Source organism: Aspergillus clavatus, genomic scaffold (assembly GCF_000002715.2).
Source record: "Aspergillus clavatus NRRL 1 1099423829797 genomic scaffold, whole genome shotgun sequence".
Taxonomy (NCBI): domain Eukaryota; kingdom Fungi; phylum Ascomycota; class Eurotiomycetes; order Eurotiales; family Aspergillaceae; genus Aspergillus; species Aspergillus clavatus.
In genome coordinates, this window is record NW_001517102.1 from 693,650 (window position 1) to 709,517 (window position 15,868).

Here is a 15,868-nt window from a genome sequence, read left to right on the forward strand (position 1 = left end):
TCGGCGTATGTTGCGACTTCTCCTCAGCCTTATCCGATACCCTCAAGTGGACCTGTGAAAACCCTGATGGTGCCGAATAGCACCATCAGAACGGAGATTGGGGCGGGGATCGCAGGCGACGAGAACTTCAGGAGGAGGGAGACAGTCGGTCGAGGTAATCCATGTGGCTTCGGAGTGGTGGGACGGAAAAAGCGGGAGTGAGACAAAGCGATCCAAAGATCTCTGATTTCGGGGGACGGCCTGTGCGCGATAGATCACCTTTGAGTTTTGACTCTGTGAGGAAGGCCGAGCCGGATAGGAACCCCGTGGGGAAAAGGGAGGAAAGTGAAAAAGGCTGTTGGAGGGAAAGACCACAGGGGATTCCAAGGGGGAGAGAGTGTTGATATATATGGACAAGTCACGAGATAGGGTGTCTTTGAGGACTGAATAGAAAAGCAGAGTAGTAGTTAGTTCAGAGTGGTGTGATGGAGAGAGAGAGAGAGAGGTGGAGGGGAAGAGGGAAGAAGCGTCTTTGGCTCCGAGCAGAGAGAGGAAGACACGAGAGGTTTTATCTATTGTGGTGATGGTGGTGGTGGTGGTGGTGGTGGTTGATATAATTATGATTAACTATTAACTCGATCGATCATGACCTGGAGGAAGTCAGTTGAGAACAGCAAACGTCCGTCAGCCAATGCGTCTTTTTTCTCTCTCACTGTCACTCGTAACTAACTGTTGTCCGAGTGTCAGTGTCTTCTGGTGGGGCACCCAAAAGACAGCCTGTATTCATGTATTTTGTATTTCCCCTTTGCTTTTTTTTCCCATCTCCCGTCTATGTATATCGATCTACAGAGTACTACTCCGTATACTCCGTAGATATCTATCTACTATCTAGTCTATCTATTAGAATCATCTCAGCCCAAACACAGGATGGGGAAATCATGTCTTCAGCTTCAGACGAACTAGTCTCAATCAATCCTTTCCCCAGTTTCCCACCAGACTGATTGGCCCTGTGCCGAGCAATTCCTGCATCGAACACGCTCGGAATTTAGCTAGAAGATGAACCGCCCACGGTGAATGGCAAGAGGATGGTTTGCTAGATGGGAATAACAATGGCTGTCAAGACTCAAGAGTCCAAAGACCTTCTGCTAACGACCATGCATCATGCTCAATATTCATAATACTATCCAATACCTATGCAGTGCGGCAGCGGCGGTTAACCCAACCCACCACCAACTCCCTCCAGGGTTCGAACACACAGAACCACCGTCTTTCATTCAGGTCATCTCCCCAATTTCTGGATTCAAGTCCCAGCTGTCTGGACAACTCCGCGCTGGTTTCCCCTATGCACGTGTCGACTCTGAGAAGGGTATTCGACTCGGATGCGGAGAAGGATCTGCAGAGTGCAGACCTGTGCGAACTGGACTGGACTGGACTGGGCACTGCGGGCAGCCCTTCTGCGCGCTCTGCACTCCAGGAGGCGCCGAGCATGTGGAAACTAGGAACTAGGAGTAGTTACTGTTAGGGACTAGGAACTAGATCGTCTGGATAGTCTCACTAACCGTATGACTATGTCCACTCAACGGATCTTGATTCTTTGCTTTTTTTTTTTCTTTTCTTTTTCTTTCATTATTCAATCGAGGCTTTCCTCTCGACTGTCGCGGCTACTCCTTATTCTTCCTCGTCTGCTACTTTCCTTCTTCTCGGGTAGGCTGATAGGCTCAAAGCCTACGAGACTACTCCGGGCACCGTGACCCTGAGGCAATTTGCATCGTCCAGTAGAAATGGATGAGTATGAAGCACATCCTCCAAAAAAAAAACAAAAAAAAAAAACAAACAAACATCACTATCCCAGCCACGAACCACGAACTGCCCGACGAAAATGGTGCATCCCCCAGAATTCCAGGACCGCGGAAATGGAGAAGCGCTCCCGATTCCTGGCTCCGGGATGCGTCGACTCTGCACTCTAGCCTTGATAGTCCGTTGTCAATCTCCCCGATAAGGACGCATAACAATGCCATATCGAAACGTCGTTGCAGCCCCTAATGTGATCCATTGTGATATCCTCTCGCGATGGTCCATTCCACGGAAATCCTCGACGCAGTCCCAGCATACCGGGTCTCTGAATCGGGAAACTCATCGTTTCGATATTCCGTCAGGCACAGATGTGGTCTTCGTTGCCTCCTGAACCTGAACCTGGACGGCTGATGCTGCCTGACTAGGTCACTAGATAGATCGAAGTAGACTCCTTAGTAGTTCGTACCCAGGGCTGAAGGCATCCAGACTTGGCGATTCGACTCCTCTGTTCTCACTCGACGTCGAATAGACCGGTGACTCTATTCAGAAGTCGAGGAGAGGTCAGCGAGTCAGGCCACACTCAATCAAATAAAACAAAACCGGGCGTACCGCGTCTACCATGGGAAAATACAAAATACAAAAAAAAAGGCCCTTGTCCTCTCCTGATCCAAGGCATCATACTGACATCACACAATTGGCCGCACGTTGGACCCGCGAGCACGCTTCAATTCCTGATGCACTCCGCATGGGCCAAGTGCCGAAATCGGCAGTAACCTGTGTGGCTGGCAGTGCATGCCCGAAGAAAAAAAAAAGTAAAAAGAGAAACGAGTGGTTCGTCGTTGTCGTTGTTATTGTTGTTGTTGCATCGGTGCCCCCGTTCCATTCATTTCTCTAAGGTTGCTTGCTAAATGCTATGGTACTGAAATCTTACAGGCAGGGCCGGCAGCACAAAGCGCCACCCCTGGCGTGTCCCCGGTGTGCGCTGATCCATCTCTTCGCGTGGTTGCCCATTTCCAACGTCCACTGTGTTTCGTGTATAGGTGCCGGAAACAATCTCTTTGCTTTCTGATCGGTTACGCATGAATCCCTATTGACTCCGATCGCTCCCGTGCGTTGACCATCGTAGATAGAAGGCGCACAGATGGAACTTGCCACGAGAGCTGGACGAAACTGGATAAGCGGGACAATCTCCAATATCCCCGTACTGAGAGTTGACTTGGTGACTGTTCCAGGTCGTCAAATCTATCCGCTGAAGCGGAATCGAGTAGCTTCCAGACGACCCAAGCCCTCCCGAGGTGCCACGTTTCGTCGCCGGTAGGAGTTGGTGAAATCTGCAGCAAATGATCAGCCATGGTCAAAATTGATGTAGTCATTCGAGTTCTCATACCCTGTAGCAGAGCTCTGATCTTCCGGATTTCACCCGTTTGCACTTTGTCGGCAATGCCCTTCAGCAACCGCTCCGCCTCGCCTGGCTTCATGCTGCCGGCGGGAAGCATCTGCAGAGTGGACTGAACCCATGCCCCGGCTTCCTGGGGCATTAGATCAAAGAGGGTCATCAGGAGACCAGAGGCATCCGGGAAACAATCACCCGGGAAGGTAAACATCATGCCTGTCAGGATCCGCTGAGTAAGGACCTGGCCCTGAGAAATGATCAGCTGCTTGACAGCGTCCCTGATCTCCGGAGGATTCGAGTATAAATCGCCCTCTGAACTGGTGAACTTCGACACTGTCGGCTTGTCAAATGCAAAGCTGAACAGGTCATGATAATAATGAAGCGTCGCAATGAGAGGGTCAATCTGTTGAAGAGTAAGGGCACTAAGGGCGGCAGAGAAGATAGGGACGGCAAGGGCCGAGGTGATGCATTCTTTCGGGTAGTAACGAACAGCGTCCGAAGAAAGACGGTAGAAGTCCTCGATCACTGGGTATGATTAGAACATTGACAATAGGAGCTCTAGGGGTGTTAATCAACCACTCACCATCAGGCAGGTTTTCGGGCGGCAGATCATTCAGGATCCTCAGGAATGCAATCGCCTGTTGCTCATAGAACTGGAAGACAGCATTGCTCGTTGAGCGATCCACATATTCGGAACCCTCGGCAAATTCGCGCACAACAGCGTCAGTAGCCCACAGGAAACATCCTTCCCGTGAAGCCTCAAATCCATTGGCGATGCTTTGAGCCAGTGTGGGTAGCAGTGGAATCATGGCCGTCCTGTAGGAGATGATCATATACCGCCAGCAACGACAAACACGTTCCAGAATGGGAGTTGACGAGGTAAAATTCATCACAATCGTCGTCATGATCGGTAAGATCTCTCCACAATACTTGACGGCTGGATTATCTACGTTTGGCCCCACATAAGGGTTGACGACCTGCACGAAGATTGTGATTAATTGGAGGTGATCTGTAAGAGATGGTCAGCTTCGTCTTTTGTCACAACAGACAGGTAGACATACCAGCAACAGCGCGCTGTCCTTGCTCGTCACTGGCATTGTTGGCCAAGTTCATGATTCGAGCCATGATGGGATCACAAAACAACTTCATTGTCTCGTAGATCTTATCCAAAGGCTGAACCGCAACGACGGCCGCAACACCCTCAGTGACTTCCTCTTGGCTCGCTGGCTTCAACTTATCGATAACCGATTCGTAAAAGGAGTGAAGCTGGGCAATGTGGCCTCCGAGGAGCTTCTGACAGTCGGTTCCCAAAAACTTGAATGCCAATGCTGCGGCCTGCACAACCTCGGCGGAGCTGTGTTGAAAGCCCGAGATAACGTAATTGAGCTGGGCTTCGAGAGTCTCGGGATGTTGAGCAGTCCACTCAGTATAGCGCGCAAGCGCCATGATGGCCTGGAACCGCACCTTCTCCTGGTTGGGAATTTGTACTATCAACGGAATGATTTGCGAAAGCACAGTGCTCTCCTCAGGGTCGACCATGCGACCCATAGCTCTCAAACTGAAAAGAGGTGCCTCGAGTTCCTGCCAGTGAGGAACATGCTGGTCACTGGCTTGCGATGCATACTTCGAGACCCACTGTTGAATCAACGCATTGGTCTTTGCTAAGCATTCGGTCACGCCAATGACGGAGCAGCAGTCCTTGAGCACGTCGCCCATGGAGTGACGATAGTGACGGAATTTCTCTTCCTGCTCACGATCACCACCGAACAGGTCATTCTCGCCATCTTCCGGCCGGGGATACTCGAGGTGCTTGACCATAATGTCCACCAGCTTCGAGAAGATGTCGGTGAATGCGATGCGCGCTTCAGCGTACCGCTCAAGTGTGATGTACTGCTTCAGTTCGTACCAAAACACGAAAGTGAGAGAGACAGCGTCATGATCCCAATCGCGCGCACAACATTCGAGAACCGCTTCCACAAGACCTCGGAATTCGGATGGGAGCCGGGCAATCAAAACTACCCACGCCTCACCGGCCTCCGCGAAAAGCCTGGTGATGCCCTTGAACGCGTCCGAGTCTTCAGACTCAGCAGACTCAGCGATTTTGGGGCGCAATGACATCAACCGTGGGTAAAGGGCCTGAATGATGGGCAATGATTCGTCGACCTCCCTTGTGTCTCTGTAAAGTGTGCACATGCTGTCCACGGCCGCTTCAAAGGAGACATCGTTGTCCAAGGCTTTCAGTACAATATCCATCAACGGGGATTCGACGATTTTTGAGGCCGGAATTTCGCGCATCCACGAGGTTATACAGTCCAAAAGTCGGGGATTGGTTGATGCGTCCGCTAGAGAGGCCAAGTGACAGGCATCGGTCAGTATACCGCATTCACAGAACCGCAGATGAGGACATACGAGATGACTGAGCATATTGAATCAGAAGGTGCATCACCTGCTCGGCGTTGTCTTCCAGTAGCTCCTTTGTCCGTGTCAAAAGATCCTCTTCCTAGAGTAAAGCGAAAATATTAGATTCTGATTCATTGGTCGTAAGTCGCGCCGACCGCGTCAAGACTGGTTGATGAGTAGTGGAACACTAGCTGTCGAACGTACACTCAGATTTATTTTGCGACCTTCTGTCACCTCCTCGGGTAAGATCTTGAGAAACTCCAAGACGCAGTCGCCGGCGCTACTTCCCAGAGCTGATCCGACAGTAGCAAGAACGTCCTTCCACCCAACCATCTGAATGGCGAGACTCGCCAAACACACACATAGTTGGGTTTGGATCGGTCGCGGGCCCGGTGCATAAGCCACGAGTAATGCGAGCACGGAGTCCCTCAAGGCGACTATGGATTCCGCGGGTAGTTGATCTAAGTCGAATATGATCTATCAAGGTCAGTGTCGCCCTCGCCTGTGACTAGGAGCATCCTGCTTCACCTTTCCTTTCAATGTGGTCGCTGCGAACAGTTTCGCTTCGACAGGAACATCGGGCGACTGTAACAGCTCGTGGGTAATCGTCCAAGCCTCAATCTAGATGACGATACTATCAGCGAGGTGTGTAACAAGGTGGGGGTTGGCAGCGATGGGACCAAACGTACGGACTTCTGAAACTTCTCTAGAAACTCATGGGCGTGTGTCTTCTCGCTCCGGGATACATTCCCTTGCATCGTAGCGACTGCCGCGAGGACAGGACCAAAGGCCTGTCTTGCAGTTCCTTCCTTGCTGGCCATGGTGGACTGAAGTGGGATGTTTTGATTCTAGTGTTAGAACCGGGAGTGGAAGAGGGGTGAATTGGCCGGGAAGGCTCAACAACTATAGGTAACGGTCATGAACAATCATTAAACAAGTCGAAGTTGACGGGTGGAGCAAGGCTCTCAAGAGCCGATAGTCGTAAAATGTGGCGGATAGGAAAATCGGGCAAGCCGTCACTGCGTTGCAAGGGAAGTGGGATGTGGTGACAGGGAACTCAAAAGGAAAAGTTGGGTGAGCCGCAATCCAGGCGGCCAAAGAAAACCGCGGGTGAAGGAACCTCTTTCACTCCAGCATAGCTTCAAACAACCACCAACCAACAACCGACTCGCTCAACACACGGCTCTCGATCAGAACTAAGTACTACTGGAAAAATTCCGGTAGATCTCTTGTCTCCCACGTTTTTTTATCGGATATCCACGTCGCGTGTTCAGAATGACCGGCCGAGGAGGCGGTGGAGCTGCTCGCAAGACGCTGCTTGCGCCCATCCATTTTATTTTCAAGCTTCTCCAGCAACGAACCACAGTGTCCATTTGGCTGTATGAGCAGCTCGCGTTCCGGATAGAGGGAAAGATCAGGGTAGGCCGTTGACTGCTGCATTTTCGGGAGTCAATGAGCTAATTGGATGCGATAGGGATTCGATGAGTTCATGAACCTAGTCGTCGACGATGCCGTGGAAGTGAGAATGGCTACAAAGACTGACGAGGAAAAGCGGAGACCATTGGGTATGAGACATCTTAATTGCAAGTGTGATTTTTCCGAAGTTGCGAAGGTGCTAATTCGCGTGACGAAACAGGTCAAATCTTGCTCAAGGGCGACAACGTTTCTCTGATCCAAGCTGTCCAATGATCTTACGAGGGTGGAAAAGTCTTTATTCATCGCGCTGTGGCACCTCCGATTTCTTCCTAATCATACACTTTACGATTTACCGCTGGAGGACAGATTTATGCTGGATGGAATAGACGGTTTCTTTGCATGCATGAAGACTGTATCCGGGGGGGTTTATATCAGGGTTGGCGGACAAGAAAGCGGCCATCACCGACGATGAGCATGTCTACTGGCCAGTCATGATCCGCAACGGGTATCTCCTCGGTCAGAGGAAGCATTTGCTCTTTGAGAGCAAGCGCAACTAGTCGCAGTCAGTAAGGTCATTTTTTTTTCTCGGGAGTTTTGGGTTCTGGATGCGGCTGTTCCTTACCGAGTAGAGGCATTTTCGAGGTTGTTGTCTTACTCTTGGCTTGTTTTTTCGAGTATCTTGTCAAGAAATGATCATAGTATCCTTTACCATGACCGAGTCTGCGAAATCCCTGATCAAAAGCCATTCCGGGCATGACTATCAAGTCGAGCCCCTCAAGGCTTGCCGTAGAGACTTCTTCTGGCGTTGTCGACACTCCGATCTCGCCAAAGCAGTTTCTCTTGTTCGCAACCTGAGTCTTGGTGAGCGAGGGAATACCCCACTTGTCTGGCTCAAGAGATGTGAATTCGTGCATAGACTGCAAGACCAACATGTCCATGATGGAGGTCTTCTGCTGCGCCGAAGATGCCGATTCCACACTATGGATATATGGCACAAACACCTCTTTGCCATTAGACAAGGCGTCCTGGACTATAGCCGTAGTTGATAGCTCCCCCGAGGGCATAGACAAGTAGACTCCTATCCTCTTCGCATTTTGATACTCGGTGAGAGAGAACAGCTTGTCCGCAGCAACTCTAGCTAGGCGCAGTCAGTTTAAGAGTGGCTGTATATGGATATAATGGATAATCCTGACATTGATTGATGATGGAATCGGTGGGGGTATTTTGAAGAACGTCGCGGATCTTCTTGCGCAGGTCCCTCTTGGCTGTCTGTAGACCTGGAGCCATCATTATCGCTACGAGATGATGAGAATATCAGAAATACTCGACATCAATGCGATATAGTGATGATTGACATGTCAAATGTTGACTGCCCACTTGCAGCATGCGCCATCGGAGCCAACCGAACTGTCCTCCGATGTCCAACGTCCGCGTCTTGGCACATTGTTATGGATGATCCGCGTGGCTGGATCGTCGCGGTCAGGTTCTTGCACATACCAGCCGTGGTTTACCTCCTTCACTGCAATGAAGGGCAGATTGTTGATTGTCAACATGGCATCCCTTCAGCTATTTCTTCTCACCTCGCTGCACCGCGCGACACCTGGTACCGTCAGCCTCTCGCATGGGTACACTGAAAGATGATTGTTGAATACTTCCTGTTCAACCTCCTCGTCACTATCATTAGTGCTAGCAATGCTGCTGATCTCGTTGGCACTTGGACAACCAAGTCACGCAGCGTCGTGACGGGTCCAGTAAGTCTTGCTGATGGCCGCGAAAACCAGCGCCTTCGATCTCTAATCTCCTACTTTGTTTGCAGGCATTCTACGATCCGATCAATGATATATTCATCGAGCCAAATCTCACTGGCATGTCATATTCGTTTACTGAAGATGGCCACTTTGAGGAAGCATACTATCGAGCCCTTGCCAATCGTCAGTATACCGCCGTTGTCTGTCCGCAGTTTGTATCCTGACTGGAGATGATATAATAGCAACGGAACCTTCATGTCCCAAAGGTATAATGCAGTGGCAGCATGGCACTTATTCAGTGAAGTCGGATGGCTCCATCGAACTGACACCGATTGCGGTTGACGGCCGTCAGCTGGTGTCGGATCCATGCTCAAAAGACGTCGGCATGTATACCAGATACAACCAGAGCGAGACATTCAATGTATGTGACCGATTGCATGGTTTGTCTAACCCTTGCTAATGCTGGCCCAGTTATTCACTGTCTCCACAGACGCCTATCATCATGTCCGACGTTTAGATCTAGCCTCGTTTGACGATGCTCCAATGCATCCAATGTACCTCGTCTACAAACCGCCTCAGATGCTACCAACGACGACACTGAATCCAGCCAGCCTCGAGACAGGAAAGAGTAAGCGCCATGTCCGCAGAGATATAGCTCGTTCTGCGAGTGTCGGCGGGTTCATACGGAGTGACGACCTCATTAACCCTGATCGATGGTTGTGGTTCGGGATTTTCATGACCGCCATGGGTGGGATTGCCATAATTTATTCCTAATCAAAGCTATGTTTGGGCGCATGTTATTTGTTGTCATTCCATGAGATGTAAAGTTGAAGGGCTTATATGGGATCATGGTCATCGGCTTCTGCGGACGTATGGCGCTGGAGGTCATCTTTGTATCATACTGGCATCCTCTTAAAATATTTAAATTGAATCAGGAGACAAGAGTGGAAAAGGGCATTTTCCTAATATACATAATGGTACAGGCGCGTCTATATAATACACGGCGTCATCCTTCACGCCGAGGTAACGATCTCTTTGGCCATTCTGGCAACTTCTTTGCGCTCCGCTGGCTTGCCATCCAGGGCACCCCCAGGAGCGAAGAGAGATTTCAGAAGCGCGCCCACTTCAACTTTCTTATCTGCTTCCTTGAGCTTCGAGAATTCCTGCGACACAATTTCCTTCACGTCTTCCAAACTCATTGTCTGCACCTCACCCGCATACTCCTCGAGTATCGTGACCTGCACGTCTTCCTTCTCCTTGAGATCGGGACGGTCTGCTTCCGCGAATTGTTGTGCCGCCTCCTTTGCCGCATTGGCACGCTTTCGGATCAGTGCCAGCAGTTGCAAGTCAGTTTGGATGGGTGATGAGGTCTTTGCGGCATTGTTTGTCTCCGAGATCAGAGCTCGAAGGACGTTCAACCTGCTCGTAGTTCATCAAATTAGTACTTGCTGATCGGTGAAATTCATGGTGTAAAGGTTGAAGGTATAGTTTAAAACGTGCCTGGCCGTGTCTTTCGCCCTCATGGCAACCTTCAGATCAGATCTAATCTTGGCCATTAAGGGCGGCGAAGCTGGGCTGGCAGTCGAGTTCCATCGGACTGGGCTCAGGTTCAGTCGAGTAGTCCGTCTGAGCGATCTGAACATTGTGCTATTCATCATGACTGGAGCAATTGATTTTAAAGTAGGAATATCCAGAGAAGAGATGACAGCGCTCCTAGTAGAAGTAAAATAGGAAAAAAAAAAAAAGAAAGGTATAGTGGAGCCAGACAATGTTCTGCAAGGCTGGGGATGAAATCATTCCTGTTGGAGGGAGCTTAGCAAAAAAGGCGGAACAAGGTCACCGTCGCCGGCCCGTGCACATTTTTGTTTCTCTTCTGCCGTGAAGTTCCCATTCTGCCAATTTACCTGCTATTGTGCTGTCTCCAATACTTGGGTCTGCAATATAATAATCACCTGGGTTGGGGAAACACACCACCCATTGATACAAATTCCTTGTCTCTTGCGGCGCTCATTTACTCTCTCTTATCTTTGCGCCTCTTCTTTCCTCTAGAGTTGTCCCTCATCGTTTTGTCGCCCACGTTGAACGAATTACCACTACGCCCGGGGAGCGCGATATTTCTCCCAAAGCCGTAGACGGCTACAGATCCAGACCATGTCATACCCAAACCTCCCGACTCTTACGCCTCAAAAACCGCTTCCTGGAGCCTATTTCCAGACTCCTGCGCCCAATCATGTATCGAACGCGTCGCTGATCTCGTCCAAGCCAGCTCCTGCCCCGGCGGAGCGAGCTTCGCCAGCTTCTCTACCGAAGCTCCCCCCGGCGGCGTCGAAGTCTCAAAGTCAGACGCTGAGCATTGAGGAGCGCGCGGCAAGCACGGTCGATGATACTCTCGTTCAGGAGTCGCGTTATCCTGATCTGGATAGCTACCTGTCTCGTAAGTCACTGATGACGATGTCTGCGCCACCCTTCGCCGAGCTGACAATCCTTTTGCAGAAGGGTTCTCTTCCGACTATGACATTCCCACCGCGTCCGCATGGGCTCCCTTCCAGAAGGTAAAGATGTATAATATTCCCGATCAGATCTTTGATCAGTACAACCGAGCACAGGTCTCCACGAGCATGGGTCTCTTCGCCGAGTTGAATCATGCCTGGGTTGCTATCGACAACGCCCTGTACATCTGGGATTACACGCACCCCAACCCTCAGTTGGTCGGTTTTGAAGAACAACCCAACAGTATAAATGCGGTCAAGCTGGCGAAGCCTCGCGCAGGAGTGTTCTTGCCATCGATCACCCACCTACTCGTCATTTCAACCACGGCCGATGTGATCTTGCTTGGAATGGGATGCGAAACACTAGCTGGAGGAGCGCGACAAGTATCGCTATATCAGACCGGCATGTCGACCTCGATCCGTGGCCTGGACATCCACGTCATTGCCTCGTCGGATGCGACTGGCCGTATCTTCTTTGGTGGATCTTCCGACAACGATGTCTACGAACTCACGTACCAACAGGAGGAGCGGTGGTTCCAGGGCAGGTGCGCCAAGGTCAACCATACCAGCTCGCGTATCTCTGCGTTCACACCGACCCTGAGCTTCACACAAAAGACGACCGAGAATGTGGAACAGATGGAGATCGATGACACTCGAAGACTGCTGTACACGCTATCATCGTCCTCGACCATCAGAGTCTTCCACATGAAGCCCGACGGCACTCTAGCGCTGGCCATCACTAAGCTAGCCATGGACATTTACGCCAACATTGGACATATCATTGCCTCGAACGAAACTCTTAATCCTAAGGTCAGAATTGTCTCGATCAGCCCCATCCCAGCCGCCGAGGCGTCGAGATATCATCTCATGGCTACTACCGCGACCGGTTACCGCATCTATCTCAGTGCCACAGCGTCTTATAGCTGGTCCCCAGCTCCTAATGGCACGAACGCGCCGACAAGCATGCAGGCGCACCATGTGAAGACACCGCCATTTGATAACGCTCCTTCGACACCAATGGAATTAGGCCAACCACGATTCCAAACCTCTGGAGCTTCCAGAGTTCCAATCCACTCCCTCAGCCCCACCAGATTCAGTGTCCGATATCCACCAGGATACTTCTTCTGCTTCACGTGCAAGGATCCTACGCAGAAGACCGACACTCTTTTCATCTCTTCTCCCGATTCGGGGCGAGTTGCTCGCTCCCAGGAGAACGTCATCCCTGGAAAGGCTGCTGAGACGGGCATTTGGCTCTCTCTGGGTAGCAGAGCCGAGGACGTCGGTCTTTGCTCGCAACCAAGCCCTGCTGCCCTCACTCCTGGGGGTTTTGGCAACGAACTTGCTGTTCAATTTGACAGTCCGGCAGCCGAGGTTGCAATCTTGACCAACACCGGTATCCACGTCATCCGCCGGCGACGACTTGTTGATATCTTTGCGGCGTTGGTTCGTAGTGGTGGAAGTGGTAGCGATGAAGGACTTGAAGGCGAAGTCAAGAATTTCATCCGGACTTACGGTCGAAGCGAGACTCTTGCGACAGCGCTCGCTGTTGCATGTGGCCAGGGAGTGGAAATCTCATCAGACTCTCGACTCACTCAAATCAATGATCCTGATGTTCTCGAGTTCGCTCGGAAGGTTTTCATCGAATATGGAGGCCGACCCACGATGAACGAGAACGCGGTTGCTGACAGCTCCACACCCGCAATTGATGCGGTTGTCCTATCACCCCGACATACCGGCATTGCTCTTTACATCTCAAGACTATTGCGATCGATCTGGAAAAAGGAGATTGCCAAAGTCGGTGCCTCGCCGAATGGCGCTCAGACAATTTCTCCATCTGTGTCGACAGCCAAGCTGCAGAGCGTACAGAAAGACCTGTCTGCTTTGCACGATTTCTTCAAGGCCAACAAGAGTTTTATCGAAGGATTGAGCGGCCCTGAAGCCCTGACTCGTGTATCGACCAAACAAGAAGAGACCGCATTGCAAGCAGAACACAGAGCACTTCACTCTCTTGTACAATTGGTATCCCACACCATTGAAGGCATCTCCTTTGTCTTGGTGCTTTTCGATGAGCGTGTCGATGAAATCGTGGCCACTTTGCCGGATGAGTCGAAGCAGCGTTTCCTCAAGCTGACTTTTGAAGAGCTCTTCAGCACCAGCAAGGGCCATGACATTGCTAAGGAGTTGGTCAAGGGAATCGTGAACCGGAATATTGCCAAGGGCTCCAATGTTGAGACAGTAGCTGATGCTCTCAGACGGCGATGCGGTAGCTTCTGCAGTGCGGAGGATGTGGTCATCTTCAAGGCGCAAGAGCTTCTGAAGAGAGCCACCGAAGCCGGTGCAAACTCAGAACTTGGCCGCAACTTGCTTAACGAGAGTCTGCATCTGTTCCAGCAGGTGTCGGATAGCCTGCCTATGGACTACTTGATCTCCGCGGTCGAAAACTACATTTCGAATCAGTTCTTTGCTGGTAAGCTACGGATTGACTCGTGGAAGAAGCAAACGCTAACAATCTCGCAGGTGCAATCCAACTTGCTTTGAATGTCGCAGCTCGTTCCGACAAAGCCAACATGGCGCTTTCGTGGATTGTGGACGGGCGCCCTGAAGATGTAAGATCCCTTTAGTGGCTAATTGTCTCCCCTTGAAAAGCTAACGGGCATGAACCCAGGATTCCCGACGCGATTACTTCTACTTCAGGAAGCAATGTTACGATCTTATCTCCAAGGTCATCATTGCTGTCGACAATCTTGCCGCGCAGGACCCGGGTGTGGTTGATGGACAGCTCACAATCGTGGCCAAGCGCAAGAAGGAGGCCTACAGCGTCATTTCAGATTCATCGGATGAGGTGTTCTTGACGAGCCTGTACGACTGGTACCTGGAACAGGGCTGGAGTGATCGGTTGCTGCAGAACAACTCTCCGTTCGTGGTGACTTATTTGGAACGCAAGTCAACTGATGATCTTTCGCATGCGGACCTTCTCTGGAGATATTACGCCCAGTCGGAGAGATTCTACGAGGCGGCCACTGTACAGTATCACCTTGCGCAGAGTGCCTTTGCTCTGCCGCTTGGCCGCCGAATTGAGTATCTGGGCCGCGCTAGGGCAAACGCCTCGATCTACACGCCGGATGTGGGTCGGCAGTCACGGCAGCGCCTCTTGCAGGAGATCTCAACTCTGATTGATGTTGCAAACATCCAGGATGACCTCCTGCAGCGTTTGAAGGATGACACTCGGATTGCGCCCGAGCGCCGGACGGTGGTCTTGAAGGATGTGGATGGTCCCATCATGGACATCAGCACCGTATGTTGCGCAATGCCCACTCCATGCTGTCGATGACAGGGTACTAACTTTTCACAGCTTTTCAACCAATACGCCGACCCAGGGAGCTACTACGATATCTGCCTACAAATCTACTACCTCGCAGACCACCGCAACCCAGCTGATATCAAGGGCACATGGCAGCACTTACTTCAGACACTTCATGACGAAGCTCTCGAGAGAGGGGAGGCGCAGCCATATGAAGTCGTGATCGAGAAAGTGCGCAGCCTGGGCAGCCGTCTGCGGATGTCTGAGATTGTCTTCCCGGTCAAAGAACTCCTGCCGATGATCGAACGGTATGCACTGGAGAATCAGCGTGATGTCGGACCCCCGACCTGGATCATCGATCTGTTCCTGGATCTCGGAGTCGCGCACGAGACCCTCTACGCGGTTCTCGAAGCGATGTACTACACCGATGAGGCGCCGTTCCACGGATCGAACCGCAAATACATCGCCCGGGACCTGCTCTACCTGATCGGAGTCTGGTACCACGAGACGGTCCGGCTGGGAGGCATCGTGTTCGGAAGCGATGCGGTCGCCGAGCGTATCTCGGAGACGCTTCTCCTGCTGCAGCAGGGCGGTATCCCGGCCGAACAGGTGCAAGCGGCGCAGGAGCTGCGCACGCGGATCGCAGAGGTCCTGCAGTAATGAGGTTTAACGGATCATGGGTTATCAACTGAGTCTAGAGCCGGTCTTTGTCTGGACTCGTTTTGTTCGTTGCTTGCGTTTGATGATCTCCTGTCAGCACTCCCTGCATCTGGCGTTGTCTTGTCCTTCAATCTTTAACTCCATTGTCTTTTTTTTTTTTTCTTTTTTTTTGGTTCCAAATGGGCTGGTCATATAGTATTTGCGCCATTTTCCCTTAAATCTCATCTCATGACTTGAGAGAGTCTCTTGAGTCTCTGAGTCTGGTCGATTCGATACCATCGCAGCCTTTCGATCCAGACAGCAAATAAGACAAAATACAGATAGAGTTCATCCAAGCGAAAAAAGAAGAACAGATAAGTTTTTAAGTCATCATGGTTTATTCATTATAAGTGATCTTCTATCTGCCCTGCCTCCAAACATCACCATCAACATCGACATGGGTGCGTAGGTGCCATGCAAACCAGCAAAGAAGGACCGCTAAGAAACATTTCATCAACGAAAGAAAGGAAACAGGAACTCCCCGAGGAACAAAAAAAAAATCAAAAATCAGGTCTATCTAAATCACAAACAGCCAGGTTGAGTTGAACAAATCATAGGAGATTAAGCAAGAGGGTAAAGGAGGAAAAAAGGAGCAAGGTCAAACACCCCCGTCTAAACTCAACCCCGGCACCCAGCACCCAGCACCCAG

General features: G+C 51.0%; 6 protein-coding genes across 6 annotated transcripts, besides 6 other annotated features; 3 read left to right on the forward strand and 3 right to left on the reverse strand.

Moving 5' to 3' along the window:
* The first annotated feature begins 556 nt into the window (after window positions 1-556).
* Window positions 557-587: a microsatellite.
* Window positions 557-588: a microsatellite.
* An 807-nt stretch (window positions 589-1,395) lies between these two features.
* Window positions 1,396-1,415: a microsatellite.
* Window positions 1,416-1,786: 371 nt separating this feature from the next.
* Window positions 1,787-1,817: a microsatellite.
* Window positions 1,818-2,608: 791 nt separating this feature from the next.
* Window positions 2,609-2,636: a microsatellite.
* A 379-nt stretch (window positions 2,637-3,015) lies between these two features.
* ACLA_007660 (nuclear import receptor MTR10) lies at window positions 3,016-6,387 on the reverse strand (the record flags this gene model as incomplete). The annotated part of the gene is made up of 8 exons (XM_001273432.1): window positions 3,016-3,104; window positions 3,161-3,691; window positions 3,750-4,175; window positions 4,228-5,508; window positions 5,576-5,666; window positions 5,771-6,043; window positions 6,095-6,187; window positions 6,256-6,387. 8 exons carry the CDS (start codon window positions 6,385-6,387, stop codon window positions 3,016-3,018), a joined length of 2,916 nt encoding a protein of 971 aa, XP_001273433.1.
* Window positions 6,388-6,841: 454 nt separating this feature from the next.
* ACLA_007670 (small nuclear ribonucleoprotein E) lies at window positions 6,842-7,255 on the forward strand (the record flags this gene model as incomplete). Its single annotated transcript, XM_001273433.1, has 3 exons — window positions 6,842-6,985; window positions 7,041-7,131; window positions 7,203-7,255. 3 exons carry the CDS (start codon window positions 6,842-6,844, stop codon window positions 7,253-7,255), a joined length of 288 nt encoding a protein of 95 aa, XP_001273434.1.
* Window positions 7,256-7,413: 158 nt separating this feature from the next.
* On the reverse strand, window positions 7,414-8,269 carry ACLA_007680 (5-formyltetrahydrofolate cyclo-ligase; the record flags this gene model as incomplete). Its single annotated transcript, XM_001273434.1, has 3 exons — window positions 7,414-7,535; window positions 7,605-8,120; window positions 8,176-8,269. The coding sequence occupies 3 exons, from the start codon at window positions 8,267-8,269 to the stop codon at window positions 7,414-7,416; spliced, it is 732 nt and encodes a 243-aa protein (XP_001273435.1).
* Window positions 8,270-8,619: 350 nt separating this feature from the next.
* ACLA_007690 (uncharacterized protein) lies at window positions 8,620-9,504 on the forward strand (the record flags this gene model as incomplete). The annotated part of the gene is made up of 4 exons (XM_001273435.1): window positions 8,620-8,733; window positions 8,799-8,913; window positions 8,973-9,151; window positions 9,202-9,504. The coding sequence occupies 4 exons, from the start codon at window positions 8,620-8,622 to the stop codon at window positions 9,502-9,504; spliced, it is 711 nt and encodes a 236-aa protein (XP_001273436.1).
* A 239-nt stretch (window positions 9,505-9,743) lies between these two features.
* On the reverse strand, window positions 9,744-10,286 carry ACLA_007700 (uncharacterized protein; the record flags this gene model as incomplete). Its single annotated transcript, XM_001273436.1, has 2 exons — window positions 9,744-10,118; window positions 10,176-10,286. 2 exons carry the CDS (start codon window positions 10,284-10,286, stop codon window positions 9,744-9,746), a joined length of 486 nt encoding a protein of 161 aa, XP_001273437.1.
* Window positions 10,287-10,881: 595 nt separating this feature from the next.
* Window positions 10,882-15,180, forward strand: ACLA_007710 (putative non-repetitive nucleoporin; the record flags this gene model as incomplete). The annotated part of the gene is made up of 5 exons (XM_001273437.1): window positions 10,882-11,164; window positions 11,224-13,686; window positions 13,737-13,825; window positions 13,885-14,514; window positions 14,572-15,180. 5 exons carry the CDS (start codon window positions 10,882-10,884, stop codon window positions 15,178-15,180), a joined length of 4,074 nt encoding a protein of 1,357 aa, XP_001273438.1.
* Window positions 15,181-15,328: 148 nt separating this feature from the next.
* Window positions 15,329-15,351: a microsatellite.
* Window positions 15,352-15,868: the final 517 nt, after the last annotated feature.